The 17719-nt window shown below is 35.8% G+C and overlaps 1 protein-coding gene and 1 long non-coding RNA gene across 2 annotated transcripts in view; both read right to left on the reverse strand.

Moving 5' to 3' along the window:
• The window catches only part of LOC135074342 (neuronal acetylcholine receptor subunit alpha-7-like), a 142777-nt gene that overhangs the window by 17303 nt on the left and 107755 nt on the right, over positions 1 to 17719 (reverse strand). Inside the window, exons 3-5 of the mRNA XM_063968602.1 lie at positions 14361 to 14405; positions 13982 to 14026; positions 9099 to 9208 (exon numbers count right to left, since the gene is read on the reverse strand). Coding sequence (XP_063824672.1) covers positions 9099 to 9208; positions 13982 to 14026; positions 14361 to 14405 — 200 coding nt within the window. The remainder of the gene's footprint in view (positions 1 to 9098; positions 9209 to 13981; positions 14027 to 14360; positions 14406 to 17719) is intronic.
• LOC135074444 (uncharacterized) lies at positions 86 to 1005 on the reverse strand. Its single transcript, XR_010257843.1, has 2 exons — positions 767 to 1005; positions 86 to 248 (listed from the first exon to the last, which is right to left on the reverse strand). It is a non-coding gene; the product is annotated as an uncharacterized LOC135074444 (long non-coding RNA).

Below are 17719 nucleotides of genomic sequence, written 5' to 3' on the forward strand. Positions count from 1 at the left end.
ATATTTTATGTAGGTATAATATGTTATTTAAAAGTCAATTACAAAAGTCGAATATAAATTTTAGAATGCCAAGTAAAACAAAAAAGAAACTTAAGGTTCTTTATTATGTAAACATATCGACAACAAAACATTTGTTTACGGCGCAGTAGTGCTTTTAGTTTAACTTTTCTTGGAGTCAAAAACAGAATCCAAATCAAAAACATCACCAATACTTAAATTTGATTGCGAGGCAACTCTGGCTGTGTATCCTGAAAAAAAATCAGAGTAAGTATGTAAGCAATAATTAATTACTTAAAATTATTATTAAATATACAAATATTGCTGCTGCTGATCTGTTGATACCAATGCCTTACTTTTGAATAAATGGGAAAGTATGAAATTCACGATAGTAATTTATTATCTCCTCATTATTAGGGAGTAATATTATAAATTAATTCAATATATTGAAATCAAATCAAAATCAAAAATATTTATTCAGTTTAGACCACAAATGGCACTTATAATTTAATTAATCAGGTTGTCATGTCATGGATGAAATTACACTAAAAACTAATTAAAACAAAAAGGATGGGGAAAATATTCCATTATTCTGTGGTAACGCTAACAAAATTAACGCGTGAATTTTTTATAAGTAGACAAATGTAATTCAATATAAAAAAGTAGGGTAAAATATTCCGTTGACCTGTGGCAACACTTACAAAATACAACCGTGATTTTTTTTGAAAATTATTATTTAATTAAAATGAATTGGAAATGTGCTACTTACGGATAAAACATGATCCCATGCACTTTCTTCGTAATTCCAGTAGCATTCTTACATGTTGGAACGGCACAAGACGGCATAATTTAATTATAAAGTGTCAATCTGACGGATATGTAAACAATGCGCGCGCCGGCCATTGACTGATTGCTCTAAAGTCAAAGTAGTGCGATTTGGAGTACTTTATATGAATACACATTTACGCCCGTTGACGGTTTCTGGTTTGTTCCGTATTCTGAGGCAAACCATTATTTTGTTGCGAAAAATATAAATTTACATAAAAAAAGTAAACAAAGTGACAAAAGAAAAATTATCGACTAATTAATAAAGGAGCGAACTGCAACTGTATATACTTAACTATAAAGTAGCTAACTATGTTGGTATTTTACATACAGCTAGGCTAACCGATTATGGAAAATAAAACTTATTTATAAGAGAATAGATGTAAATTACTATGCTAAACTTCATAATAATATTATGTGATCATTCAGTATATTTAGTTTAATCCAAAATTAACAAGCAATAAAATAATATTAACTGAAAAATATTATTTAAGTATTCAATAGCACTGTTGTCTTGATTCGTGAATTATATTATGATCCTTGTTTCTTAAATTATTCTAATTGAATGCAAATGCACTGACGTTAGGATTTTTGAATTGTGATATGATCCCTATTTCATAAATTGTTTATCAAAAAATATTGCATGCCCACGTAGATTAAATAATTATAAAAAATTGTTAGACATTTTACACAGCTGCTCCCAAACTACATAAAGCTTCGAGTCATCGAGTTTATTTTTTTACGTTAAACCATGTTATTGTAATGTAATAACTTCGGTATGAACTTCTATTTTACGTTGAACCATGATTTTATTCGGGTCCAACGTTAAATCCGTTCTGCTCTATGGATGTGAAACGTGGAAGGTCACCAAGGTTATCTCACACCAGCTGCAGGTCTTCATCAACCGCTGCCTTCGCCGAATTCTCGGCATATACTGGCCCGAGAAAATCTCCAACGTCGAGCTATTGGAACGCTGCCACGAAATTCCGATCGACCAGCAGATCAAGCGCCGCAAGTGAAACTGGATTGGCCACACTCTCCGAAGGGACCCCGATCACATCCCTAAGCAGGCTCTGGATTGGAATCCCCAAGGAAAACGCAAACGTGGTCGACCCAGGCAAATTTGGCGGCGCACTGTAGCGGACGAGGCGAAGAAGATCGGCAAGACCTGGAGCGAGATCAAGCGAGAAGCTCAAGACCGAACGAGATGGAGGACTGTTGTGGACGCCCTCTACCCCATCCAGGGGACATAGGACCATAAGTCAAGTAATTCATGATTTTAATCGCTAGCTTCGGTGTGAGTTTCAACCTGACCCACATACGCGTAATAAATCCAAACATTCACTTCGGTGTCACGTCATCCGAGCCCACCGGCTAAACGCTGCGAATACAGCAAACAACGTACCATTATACAGCCTGTAAGTGATTTAAAAGCTTTCATAATCGAATGTTCGCGGCCCGCGCTGGCGGCGAGCCAACGTTCGGCGGCGAACCCAATATTGGCAGAGATGCCCAATGTTGGCCAAAGATGCAACAGCTTATTAATGTATTGAATACTCCTGATATTATAAAATATGATACTCGTACTTGAATATGCAATAAGATGACCCTGATTATTGCTTTTTTTAATCAATCGCTTTCATTTATTACATGAATATAAAAAGTATTCTTAGTTTCTAAAATAATAACTAACAATAATCTTAAAAACTTATAGACGTAGCGTAGGCAGGCCTTTACTAGGTAGACCGACGATTTGGTGAAGGTCGCGGGAAGAACCTGAATGCGGGCATCGCAGGTCCGGTCGTTATGGAAAGCCTTGGGGGAGGCCTTTGTCCAGCAGTGGACGTCATTTGGCTGAAACGAAAGAATCTTAAAAACTAAATCAGTCTTTTTTCTCTCTCCAGAAGTCCGAATCAATAACGTTTTTATAAGATTACACGCGTGTATAGGTAAGTTTACTGTACCTTCTCCAAAAACATCTCCCATACTTGGCCGTGATAGACAAACATTGGCCCAACCGTCCAATATGACTGGCCATTCATGCCATTTCCCAATTTCCTAAATGGATGTAAACAATTTCGTGGAGGGTTATGCGTTACAAGGGATCGATTGTCCCGGTACCGTAATGGGAAATGGAGGCTAAGGTGACTTGTTTAGACCAGCTGCATACATTAAGGTTGGTGATTTGCCCCGATTAATGGGTAAAGTTGGACGACTCGGTATGGGAAACTACCCGTTGTTTATTGCGAAATCTAACTGGAATGGTAAATGGGAAGCAAAATTTAATTAAAACCATTAACTAAACAATCATGTTAATGGAATATATTAATGAAACGTAAATTGAAATACGTCTGACTGTAACTTATTTATGAAGTTAAAAAAGTTAATAAAATGGGTTGATTTGAGAATAAAGTAAAATTATACTGGAAATGTGCCAAAAAGCGCAGAATGTTTGATAAATATATTCCTATCGATCTATCTTTTTTTGGTTTCGAAGATAGATTTGTATATACAAACCCTTTCTCGAAATATTGTGAATGAAACTTAGACGTACCTACCTACTAGAGAAAATATGTGGTTACTTTTACATCGACGCAACGCCCGTTGACATGTTTTTGCCCCTCACAGTGTGGCTTATGACAATATCACATTATTTGGTCCTTTCTGATAACAAACCCAGCTAAGTGTAAAATCGACGTCCATTGGCCTATTTTCCTAACGTTTGCCCTAATTTTTCACGGGGAAAATCTCAAAATAAAACCCGTTTAATCAATGAAGGGTTATTTTAAGGGCTTTTGAACAGCGAAAATAAAATGCTATGCGAAAATGAAACCTTTTCTACAAGGCTTTAGGATAATATTTTGTTTTCTAAATTGTTTTATACGGAATATTTGCATAACAGTTTAATATAAAAAGTAAGAAGAAGAACAAATAACAACTAATTATTTTAGATTTTTTATTACCACATAATAATATAGGTAATGTCTAAGTGGGTGATTTATAAGCTTTACAGTTGAAATTCAAACAAAATCACAAAAAATATCCCCAGTTTAAATCTAATAAGTCAGCTTTAACCCATTTAGCCCTACCGTACCCTATGTGGTACTGTGTGCTACTGAAATGATAATTTTATTATTGTGCTATATTTTTTAGATCACAAAATCGAAGTAGGTACAGAGACTACACAATCTTCACCTTGACAAAGATCTCATTTCAGATTCTCGAAAATTTACAGAGGCACAATTTTCCGTATCGATCATGGAAGCGATATATGAAACGAAAACAGAACAAAAAATGTTTTACCTTTTCCCATATATTTTATGTGTTTACGTTTAATTTTCTCATATATTCCCGAAGGTACTCTGCCAAATATTCTGAGCACCATTTGCCGATAATATTGTTTTGTGATGAATTTATACCTCCTTTTAACGGTATTGGTTTTTGTTTTTTATGTGACAAGTACCGAAATTTATTATTTTGGGAAATGAGAAATCGATTTAATAGTTTTAGTTTGTTTATTTTTATGTAATTCTAGGCTAATCTTTCTCTATTTATTTTGAGATCAAGCTGAAATCTAGAAAATATTGAGTTGACAGTTTATTTCATAATCTTATTGCCTTTTTAATCTTTTTAAATCATCGTTTATCCTGACCATGAACGTACAACTAAAGCTACATTTTTCATACTCAGATATTTTCAGTTGACTCTCGATTCGACTAGACTATCTAATCGTAATATTTTTTTATGGATTCGATTGTAGGTAATTTAACTGGAAGAAAACTTTGGCAGATATATTTTCTACCCCTTCTCCCACTTATTTATTTAGATGTAATACGAAAGCCTTAATCCGAATAATGTCCGAAAATGTACAGTCATGCCAATAAAACGGGCATTTAAAAACATTTTTCGGAACTTAGCGTTGAAAACAAGCGCACTGGCCGCGAGCCAGTGATCAAGGTGCACCATAAATAAACCTTTTAGCTACGATTTGTAGCACATATAACTTGTTTGCTGCTTAACACGTTGACTGCCAAAGTAAATTTACTAATTCGCCAAAATTGAATTTTTTGCTAATCGATGTGTAATGGCTTGAAATGAATAGTTATTGTTAAAAAATATTTTTTTACTATTTATATTGACATATTATACCCATAAAAAAAACTGTCAGCCACCCGTGCCTGACGCGGCCCGAATGGTATAAATTTCAGTCACAGCGCCATGTCAAGCATTTTGTCAGGCACAACAAAATCACGTTTCTGCGTTTTGGCGGGAACTACCGTGTCGCATCGCTTTCCTCGCTTTAGCCCTCGTGAATACTATCGCTCTGTCCGGTTGCTGTCGGTCAACTGTCAAATTTCGGTCGTGTAAAGTCGAGAAAGACAGCAAGTTATAACTTACTCTCTTCAAAGCCCTAATCAGCCTAATTTTTGTCTGTAATGTTTCAATTTTTTACACAAATAATAATTTTAATAATTATGCTTAATAATTTATTCCGAAATATATCGTAAACTTGTGATTTTATTAAGAATTTCAAATATTTGTCGTGTTTTTACTAAAATTTTCATTCAAACCTGTGTTAATTTTTATTTAGGTACAAGAGTTGCAGGCCATGCTGAACATACTTTGTTGGGGGCCACGTCAGTCATTTAAAATAGGAAGTAACGCATTAAACGTGCCAGGCGGCCTACTGCGGTCGTTTGATTTAGATGCTTCAGTGTCAGGCTCCAGTGACTGACATGGCCCGAATAGGTTGCATGTTTGTCAGTCACCGGTGACTGTCATGGCAGCCTACGTGTTAAATTTAAGTTTTTTGATACAATAAATCCTGAGAAAGATTTATCGAAAGAAATAGTATGTGTTTGTGCCAAATCTTTTTCATTTTATAATAACACTTGTCTTAATTATGAATGTTAAATGGCAACAATGATCATGTTACTTCTTTGCGTCTATCGCCTCATTCACATACAAACGACGGATCACACTTTAATCAAATTGGACATTTATAACCTGTCCAGGCATTTATATTTATAAAATAGCTTTCAGTTTTGTTAATGTGTGGTTAATGGTAAACCTAGTTTAATATTGTAAAATAACCTGAAATTTTCCCGATACACGCCTCAGAATAAACTGCAAGAATTACAATTGAAATCTATACCATAATTTATTATAAATAACTCGAAAGTAACTCTGTGTCTCGATTTTGATGAAATTTGACATATAGATAGTTTGAGTCTCGGGAAAGGACATAGGATAGTTTTTATCCCGGTTTTTGAAACAGGGACGCACGCGATAAGGTTTTTCTGTGACAGACAAAATTCCACGCGGGCGAAGCCGCGGGCGGAAAAGTAACTGAATAAACCACGAGATCACCGAACCTACAATTGATACTGAATCCTATCAATACCCGACAGGGCCCTAAACCTATCAGAACTTCTTCAACCGACTGGCGGTCAGCCAGAAGGTAAAGACCGATAAGGCATTAAACTATTTAAGCTCACCCAATCGTTACCTGCGCGTCCGATGTACAATTTGATGAATAAGAAAGAGCGTTTGGCCCGGAGCCAGAGATATCATTGCTTGGCAGGGATATCAAAGTAGAACAGACAGATCACACACAAGTAAGTGAATTAAATCCAGATAGCCAAAATGCTGTTTAGTTCTACATAATTACGGAAAGATTCTCATTGTGATTTAAAACTAAGGGCTTCAGCGGGATATTTTTAAAAAATGTTTAAGATGTGTTGATTAATGGCTGTGTAGCCATACCTCAATAAGTATTTTGCAGGTTGTGTGGTGATTTACTATAATTTGAATAATTAAAAACCATTTTTGAAAATGAAAATGATAAAATATTCATTCAGTTTTGACTAATATTTTGGCATATAATAACGTCAAAATTTTGAATTCTAATGAAAAGTGTTGAATTTTACAAATCTCGTCTCTACTTTGCACAATATGAACTGGTTTATTTTACATGAGCTGTGCTATTTTCACCCTCAGTTAGCGGGGAAATTTGTTTAGCAACAGAATGAGGTGACAGGCGCTAAACTGCAGCCACATTAAGGTGATGCTGGCAGAATTGGGTGCTTTTTCATGTCATCATTAGCTGAGATAATAAGGGAAATGGAGGTGGAAATGATCGCCCAATTTACCTGTGAAATTGTCGTATTCTTTTGACTTAAAATATTTATGCTAAGAAGCTTTGGAATTGGATTATTTATTTGAACCTTGACTAAGATTTTTTGAGACTTGTGACTTGGTTTGCCGATGATACGAAAAGGGTAACTTTACCCGACTAAGTACGCGACACAAAGAAGTAATGTGTTTATGAACAAAGTTGGCAGACTTCATACATATTACTCTGCGAATAAATAGAGAAATAAAGGGGTTATTGCCCTTATATAAATTACCGCAAACATGTTGTTTATGACCATAACGAGAGGGTTTATGGGGTTCAAACCCCCCTGAGGGCAAATGCAGGTCATATGATTAGTCTCACAAAGAGTTATAACATCTATGACTCTTTGTATGACATAAACATTTATGTAAACTCATATTTTATCTGTTTATGTATCTTACCCATTATCAGTATGCCATAATTCAAGCTATGTTTAGTTTGGCACACAATTGCAGTCACACAGTCGAACAATGTATTACATATTATAATGATTTATCACCACTATCAAATCCTCAGCATGTAAAATAAGAACAGCGGCTCTAAATCTCTCCGAGATTAAACAACCAAAGTATTATTTCAAGACAGTCGGGGTTTTCAAGCCAAAATACATTCTGGAGTAGTTTTATTTTTCTAGCTAAAAGATACTGGACTAATTTGTACCCTAATCCTTTAGCTGTCCATCAGACTGCAGCAGATTTTAATTTATGCTGTACGAGTCAAGGCACATCGAGATAAAACTACAGTACCTTATGCTGTTGTACTAGGTACGACTTTGCTACAAAATGTAGAGTCGGATGAGCGGCTGACTGTACCTCATCCTGCACTTGTTGTTGTTAGCCGGGATTTCTTGGTGTAGCAAAATTTTGAGTTATTTTATACCGGGTTATGTTTTAATAGCAAGAAATTCTCCCAAAATGTCTTAAGTTTTTAGTAGTATATTCTTGCGATGGCTGCTCTAGATTTTATAAACTTTTGATTTTACACATAAATATTTAAGGTCATTTGGTTACACTACTAAATGTTTTTTTACAGTCTCGATATTTTAACAGGATGTTTTTACAGAATATAAACAACTTTTTCACTAGCGGACTAACTCTGAAATCACAAAAAAAACTTTCTGTTTCTTTCATTTTGGTCCCATAGCAAAGAGGTTCTGTAAAGATATCGAGACCGGAAAAAAACGTCCAGTATAAATCAACAAAATCATAATCAAAAATAGTAAAATAAAAACAACGTTCAATACCGACGTCCAATATAACGGACGGTGGAATAAAATCCATAAAAAATATTTCAGAACGCCAATTCCTGGAATGCACTCAATATTTACTACAATTTATTTGCCTTAATAATATTTTAAAATGCAAACATGGCATTCGCAAACCGTTTTACATTGTCAAGTGGATAGTATTGGCAACGTTTCACACATAATTCTTGATAAAAACGTACTCTACATAACTTGAATTGAACTTTATTGTGACTGGTGTGAATATTTATAGCTTATTTTCGTTGTATAACAGAATAAAACTAGTTTTACTTTACAGTACATCTTAGTAAGAGTCTAAGTTCTTATTGCTTTTTTCATTTTAAAACAAATATCAAAATATTTGAAATCAAGTTTTTATAAAGTTTCTTTTTCTTATTTTAGTAACAGAGAAGAGACTCGTATTTGTAAATAACGTCAACACTAAATTTCTTCCATCTGAATTACAAAATGACCAACTTTAACTTAGTATCCTATTTCACACATTACCTACCTACTTTTATGCTAAGATTAGAACACATCAATAAAATCAATATTATTACTAATACATACTTTACACAATTTCGAGCATTTCGATAGATTTAAACTTAAAACAATTATTAGAATTCAATATTGATCACATTGCAAAAAAAAATCAAATCTTATCCTGCAGTTCTGGAATTAATATTACTCGTAAATCATAACCCAATGTGAAAAAATATTAGAAAATATCACGATTTTTTTGCAATGCTGTCTTCAGAATCTTCTCGTTGCTTTATTACGCAGTTTTTTTCTCATTTCTCCTGTAATTGCAAAGATTATTCCCACCGTTCTCCCCTCACTAGTTGCTATTCTCACCTATTATACATGAGTACGTCTGGTTTCCACAGTTTGTTCGGAGTGATTCGGAGGTCCTTGACGCCCCCGTACTCTGTGTCGTTCCACCTCAAGTTGTAGTCATTCCATTCCTGTCGCACATACAAAAATAATTAGCGAGAGAAAGAGAGGTGACGAGTTAATCTGTGCGTATGCGAGACTATTTCCAACTGCAGTAAAATATGGCTCGGGCTCCAAGACTATAAGACCGCCACAGAGATGCGGGTGCGATAAACAGATGCGCGACAATTCGCCAAGTGGATTCAGTTATTGCTATTGCGACTACGCCACAAGTTCTAGACTGCTGCAGCTCCTACTTTAATATTTTGAAGCGAAAAATTTTGTGCGGTTTGTAACTATATCTACGTGTTATTGCGGTTTTTACGTAGTATCTACTTACAGTGAACAAAACACATTTTCTTTTTAAATATTACAAGTCGTGACCATATTAATTCTACCCGTACTTTATACAATACTTATCTTCATTTCTGAACAATCGGTATTAAAGCTGTGAAAGCTGTGCTTCGAATTAAAAAAAAATACTTTCTCATAAATTAATTATTTGTCTGTATAAGTCGCATCTCTGTGGCATTATCTCTTCACTGGCAGTAATATCCCTTGTCATAATTCCATGTAGCCCTAGTCCTTAGGTTAATGGCGGTCGTGAATTAAACCAAGATGGCGGATGCGTCTTGCGTTACTTTAATGGCCATCTGCTTGGGCACGATCATTGTTTATTAAAAGGTAGCATTGTATTTAGTATTTCAATGAGGAAGGGTTTAATGAGTGAATTAAATATTAATCTGATAATGGTTTGAATAAATTAAGATACTTATATTTTGTAGCCGAGGAAGTTGATATAAAGATACTTGAAGAGGACGTAGACAATGGAAAATTCTTAGAAAACAAAACGTGCCCTCCAAATGAAATTAATCTATAAAACCGATAATAACGGGAAACATTAATTTCAAAATGATTGAGTGTTTTGGCTTTGTGTTAAAGCCAACAGAAAAATAATTTATGAATTGTTTAAACAAGTTGGAAATGGGAATGTCTTTGTATATTCTGATTGTTTATTTGGAGCCCTTACCATATTTAAAGTAGCTGATAGTGTGGAAAATAAAAATATCAGTAAAGAAAAAATATTGTGTGTTGACTGAAAATTAAGAAAACAACATTTGTATTTGAGACGTGATATTAAATTATACTCGGATTTTGGGCTAAATGTTGTTTTCCATTAAACATTTTAAGGCATCAAAAGTTTGATAGTAATTCCACACACTGACTTTGGGCTAACTTAGAGTACGTAACCTCTGGGCAACATTAAAAGTTATAAATTATAAAGCTCTATACCCGAACCAATCTGAGGTGGAATTGTGTAAAGCAATCGTAATCATTTGACAGTTCATAACGTACGATAAAGTCAGGTAAACAAAGTGTTTGACAGAATAATCGTGCGTTATGAACTGTCAAATGATTACGATTGCTTTACACAATTCCACCTCTGATGTAGCGAAACGAAATTCATCACTATCATCTACAGACTAAACATAGAGTAATATTCTCATATTTGATTAAGTTGCTAAGCCGTAAGTACCTCAGCAGACGGCACATATCTCTCGTATTATTTAGATAAGAAAGACAAAGGCGAAGCCTCACAGACCAACTTGCTGGGTACTCGCTAATATTGCCCAAGTTTGCCTCAATATCTGTTGGGTGTCTTAAGCCGGGACACAAGTGCGTGTAGACGCATTACGACAAGGGTAAAACTTTGTAAGAACAGAGAGCTGGAGGCAATGTAGACGTCTCTTTTGCAATTTTCTTTTATCACAAACAACTTATATTACTGCTGCAAGAATTTTTGATGTGAGATTTGAGATATTCAGACACGATGTAGATGAAATTGCTATCTAGAATATACCTACGTCAGAACATATTTCGTCTCGGCCATATTTCTTTTATGTGAGGACTTTCACCTGCATCCGCAAGGTACCTACATTTCATGTGAGTTGAGTGGCATACTCGGTGAAAAATGTCTACGCCCTAGGGAACACAATGTCCGCAAAAATATACGTTTCAAAAACGTGAACTTTACTTATGGTTTTTATTCCTTAGCGAACACAAATTACGATATTATACGTGAACTCTACACTCTACATATTATTTTTTTAATCTAAACATTCGACCATATTCTTCCCTTCTTATCGTGTCAGCAACAAACCTACACAGTGTCAGCCCAAAACTCTGCTGCAAGAGTGGACCATATTGTAAAGTTAATTTAAAAAACAATATTCCCTCACTAATAAAAAAAATACACATTTGTTGCTAGCTTTGAATGACATAATATTTATACACGTCATTATAAGCATTTGCTGTACTAACTATTCATTAAATAATGAGGTTTTAATTACTTTTTCTCTCTATTTACAAATTCCCATTGTACAGTAGTGTGTCCCAAGCTTTACCTTCCAGCCGAAATCCCAGAGCCAGTGTGTGCCAAATTACAGGCAAACCCCGCCATGTTCTCCCTTGAAGGAACTTGTCAATCGGACATATTTAATGAGTTTCCAACTAAAACGCGTTCAAAAGGATAAAGGATTTAATGGAATATCATAGAAATCGGACTTTACTTGGAAATCGTCACTAAGATAATCCTGTGAAAGATATTGTCTTCGGTAGTCATAACTTTAGGATTTGGAAATTTCAAACAACAATGAAGACAGGATTATGTGTCGACAAGTTGAAGGAAAAGCATCAATCATTAACGGTTTTGTTACTTATAATACTATTTTTAAATTTCAAATTGGCTATTAAGTGATAGAAAATCACAAAAACTAAAATCTACATGGCTTGTCACTGCCGTTTTCAACGTATATTTTAATCTATTAGTATTACTGTAAATTGTACATGAATGAGCGTATATTCACCGATAATATCACTGAAATCCTTCAAAAGAGAACACAAATTACAAATCGACAAAGCGTGAGTGTTTCAATGAGTTAATTTCCAACATTTCACGCGTTATACAGAACAGGGAATCGAATCCATATCCTTTCAGTTTCAATTGCGTTTCATATGCGCAGTTGATCACGGCTGAATATAGATTATTTCGGTCCAATTCAGTAATTTTAAACAAAACCTCCGTGATTAACCGGCATGGAAATTGAGTGTCAACGAAATTGAAAATTAACAGTCAGTTGCGGAAATATGCACCAATTTTGTATTGAAAACATACATAATTTTGCACCTGACTGAATAGACGCGAAACAAGTTTATAAATACAGCTAGAATACAGACATAGTTAAGCCATAAGTAATAAGACATAGACAATAAAATTAAGCTTAGATATAAAATAGTACAGAATACAGAAGCGGGTTCGCATGCAGAAATGTAAAACTCATGCACATAATACAATATTCCAAGATTTAATCAGACAATCACAGGGGATAAACAAAAGCATCAAATCCAGTATCTGCGAAGGGTACGCTCTTCAAATAGCATTCGGTTTCATCTCACAAGACCAGGACTCTTGGGGTACTACCATTTCGAAACTAAGCTGCCGTATTGGTAAATGCTAAATAATTATCTTTTAAATCGCTTAACAAACATACCTTTGGTGCTGGAAACAAGACACAAATCAAAATATTATACAAGGCACAGATTTACAGCCAACATGAAAAGTATGTGCATTAAGCCGTCTTGTTTATTCTTGTTCCTTTTATCGAAAAACAAAATCAAACGTAACTTTTACTATGATTGTAAATAAACCATAAAACAAAACGAAACAAACGATCGTAACTTTCTAAATGGATTGAGTAACAAAACAATTAAAATTATGTTGTGTACGCTCGCAACCCCAGTACACAAGAACTGATACGAATTATCACAAAAAATCAAAACCTGACCTACTGGCACCACAGAAAAAAATCTAAATAATAGACAAAGGATTTAAATAATACTTTTAGTGTTTTTTGTTTTATTTCAATTACATCCCAATGAGGTTTCAAGTCCGCAGGCAAACTAAGCAAACCATGGTAGCGGGTCCTACACCCGCCCTCGGCGGACCCAAAAAGAGTATTCACATTCCATGGCCATGCAGAGTCAAAAAACTACCTCGTTTGTAGCCAAACAAAACAAAATGTAGCAGGTACCCGGGGTGTGCATAATCAATGTACAGTGTCCATATACACGTTTCGGTAACAACGTCAGTGCATAACAGGTACATACAATATATCCACCAATATGTTACTTTCAATTGACGTCCTAACACTGCGAAACCCACATCGAGAATTAGACCACGCTGTTAATATTTATTACTTATTTGCCGCGATCGGGCAATTTATCATTTATTTATATCTTTGTTTAGCGTTTAGTGTTCATTGTCAACCATTAGTACATATTGTTAAACGCGTTGTGGCGTACACGGCAGTTGAGTCGAGCACTTCGGCAATACTACATATCTCGACACTTGAAAATACGGCTTTTAGAGCTAGGCACTTACCTGAGTCACCGATCAGGCGGACTGAGCCGGTCTCCGAATAAGGACGGCCGTTCTAAAGGTTTGAAGGGCTAATCTAACGGATGACAGGTCGTGGAGGGATGCATGAGGGTCTACCGGCTATCTACAGCTGCGACGAGTCAGCAATATCAGGAAAAACTAATCCAACAGAAATCCAAAACTGCCGCATACTCCACAACGCTATGCAATTTTCAATAATAACAGTCAGAGAAGAAGAACGTAACAAGACAGAAAAAGTAAAAGATGGAAGATCGTACAACTCAAAACGGAAAGTAAACAGTAACGAAATGAAACATCAGAAGTTTTATTATGTGTTAATTTAGTTCGTCATTTTAATCACACTTACCAATGACAGCCATATATTGGTTATAAGTAGCTGATTCTTCTCGTCCTATTGGGTTAGACGATGTCAACAAAAACAGAAAGAAAGGGCGCAGTCAGTATTTGTCTAGACAACTGTCGAGACCTGGACACACAAGACGGGGGCCGGGCGGCGCGTGCGCCCGCATTCCGTGGCGCGCGCGCCGCCTACACACAATCTAAAGATATGCGCTGTGACAACACTTTAACACCGACTCTCCATGCGACACTTGTGCCGCTAGGGCGACGCCCCACGCCGCGCCCGCCTCTGGCTTCACTGCGATATGTACATCCACTTTAGTCTGACTTGCGATCGGCGCGGAGGCGGAACGGCAGGGGCGCCCTGCCCGGCTCCTACCACTTACCAAATTAAGCCAGACGTTCGTAGTCAGGATTTGATTTTTCTCATCCTTATTCGATAAATGAACGCACGGCGTCGCAAGAAAGGAACGGAAAAACATAATGAACATCAGAACGTACTCTGTTAAGTGACACTCGAGGTTCATCGGGCGTTGGCCGTCCATGGCTACTTTAGCCCTCATTAAGGCGCTGGCTAAATTTGCCGTCCATTCGAGGATCTTAAGGGTTTCTGGGGATCGAACCCATCGAACTTTAATTAAGCTTAGGACACATGGAAGCGGTACCAGCTTGCGGGAAGCGAGTGTGTTAGTGTAACTGCAAAAGAAACCTTAAATAATTAAATTAGGTACAGCTTAAAATCTGTTTATCTTAAAAGCTGCATAAATTTCCGGTCTGCAACCTTGTGTGTTGACTACAACAGGCTGTACCTGCGGCTGTTTGTCACAACTTTCAAGCCAGTACAGAGCGATACTATATCTATGTATGCACACAAGCACTGCATCCGTTACAAACCTAGTACCGCTTCTGTGTGGCCCCAGCTTTACCCTCAAGTAAAGATATAAAAACATTATAAAGGCAGAAATGTAATTTGGTTAATGTAGAGCGGCCTCAAAGTAATTTTAATCTTGCTCGATAATTTAAATGACGAAGCAATAGTCGCTTTATGGGCGTCGTTAAGGGGAACAATTAAACAGATATTCGGCGAGTAACAGAGCTTTTGGGATGACTAATGTGTTTTACAGCGAGTCCGAAAAGTTTCGTTTGGTGATTTATAATTGCCTCGCTTCGCGTAGTCATAGTAGTTATGTTCTGATTATTATTTAAACAAATGAATATGTTTTATCACGTGTTTTTTTCTAAAATAACACCTAATTGGGTCGTGTAACGAGAATTTATCATAGCTTTAGTTAGATTTCATTTTCGGCTGGCTTGATTCTAAACATAGAAACCCATATGGATTACGCTATTCATTTGTTTTTAACGGACTTAAAAAAAGGAGGAGGTTCTATATTCGGCTGTATGTATTTTTTTTATTTAGTTTATTTATTAAAAGATCGTTATCACGAAGAAAGATATACATTAATAAATATTTTCCCTCTTCTTTGTGAAGTTCTCGGTTTTTTCTCTTAATAAGTAGTCGCTAATAGCTACCCAATAATAAACTGTTTTTACAAAATGTATCCGCTAAAAGAATACTTCAAAGGCCCAGTTTCTTAGCTCGCAGATAATTAGCGAAGAATGTAATTAAAAGGTGCCCCGAGACAGGCCGCCCTAATCCTGGCTCTGATTAAAAATCAGGTTTTATAAACATCTATAAATAAGAGTAACTTTTAAAGTGAGTATAATCTTATTTTTCACACAATTCTGTATTCCTAATACAAAACGTTTAATACAGCCCCTAATAAGTTCTAATTTTCGTAATGAATACTTTCAAAATCTACTCTACTAATAAAATATTTGATTGTTTGTCTGTATTGAATAGTTTAAGAAAAATATTTTACCTATATTCCTACATTATTTTAAATAGATGGTTCGAAGTTCGCCGGGTCCGCTATGTCTATCTGTATAATACCTTATACAATACATTTATCAGTATGTATTACGAGTAGGAACGACGAGTAAGATGAAGTTTTTCATAACACAAAAATTAATATGGTTTGCCTGAAGGAATGCTGCCTAAAATTATATTAATCATCATTTCAGCCATAGGACGTCCACTGATGAACAAGGCCTCCCCCAATGATTTCCACAAAGGCCGGTTGATAGCAGCCTGCATCCAGCGCCTTCCCGTACCTTTATGAGGTTGACTGACCACCCTGTGAGTGGACGTCCTACGCTGCGATTTCGGCACGTACACACGCCCACACTGTTAACTATTCATTTCCGTTTTTGCTCTCGCTCTAATCAAATGGCGGTTCTTTGCGATAGAACGAGATGACATGACTTTCAATGGGCATTTAACACTGTTGGCGATAGTACCTATATAGCGGTAAAATGATATTGAGACAAGTCAAATTTAGTTCGTTTACGGATTTCCTCATTTCTGATTCGATCTCGCAAAGAAACACCAAGCATAGCCCTCTCCATAGCACGCTGAGCAACTTTGAGCTTCTGTATAAGGCCTATAGTGAGAGGCCACGTTTCGTGAAATTGTTTTGTCAATGCCCGATTCTAAAATACTATATCTTACAAAGTTTGGACATCTGAACAAAACTGTTACGTGGCACATTTATATCACTCCGGTGCCTCGACACGGCCCCAAACGTAAAATGGCTATACATTTTAGCGAACAAAACAGCAATTCATTCGTCTTCTGTCTGCCCGTCTGCGAGATATGTCGCGACGGTTTCAATTTTAGGTGAGAATCGACGGCTGAGATGTAGAAACGGCTATCTACATTGACTTGTTATTTTGTAGTTTAAAAATTAATAAAAAAACAATATGTTGTTTTAAACTTTCACGGTCACTAATATAATAATTATTATTAACGGGATTGCTAAGTACCATGTGTACCTTAATTTTGAGTTTCCGATATTTCGGCACTGTTATTATTATGTAAATAAAACGTTTATTAGTTTTATAATGAGATTTCTTATGTTTATATTTTGTGAGAGATTTTTAAATTTAGATAAAAGATAGTGGTCGTAAAGTAAAAACGGCCATTTGCGTTTTATCGTAAAAAAAGTATAGAAAATAATAAAAAAAACTGCAAAATCTTCGCTTTTCTTAAATATTTCCCTAGAGCCTGAAAAATAAGGTACCAAGATTAATGAGTCAATGAGAATCTCTAGTAGTACTATTTTATCACTCCAAAGAATCACGGCTGTCATAATCAGTCGTTCTAGATTTATTATTTAACTAGCTTTTGCCCAATTTAGTTTGTCACAGATCGTCATAAATTATAGCCTATATGTTATTCCGGGTTACAAACAGTTATACTGTTATACTGTTAAGTTTCATCAAATTCCGTTCAGTAATTTTTGCGTGATAGATTGCGTCTTGCAATGGGTCGCAAAATATAAGAGGTTACCTCCACTGCAACGAAACAACACGTGAAACGAAACACATTTCCCGTGCAAATACCTACTAGCTCAGTGACGTTTCAACCACAGAAATTGCAAACGTACAATATTTAAGTGAGCAACATACATTCGGGCTGACACGTTGTCACGCGGCATTTGCATGTACATCGTTACTCGCACGAAGTGACATCCTCTTTTGTTTTATTTTAACTGTGTGATAAATTCCAGTTTTGCATTAGTTTTTTCCAGAATTGAATATGTATTTACAAATGCAATTTTGGGCTGCATGCGTTGGTTTGGCCGAACCTTTATTTATTTTTGGCAGCACGATCAGTGACGTT

The sequence above is a fragment of the Ostrinia nubilalis genome, chromosome 1 (assembly GCF_963855985.1).
Source record: "Ostrinia nubilalis chromosome 1, ilOstNubi1.1, whole genome shotgun sequence".
Classification (NCBI taxonomy): domain Eukaryota; kingdom Metazoa; phylum Arthropoda; class Insecta; order Lepidoptera; family Crambidae; genus Ostrinia; species Ostrinia nubilalis.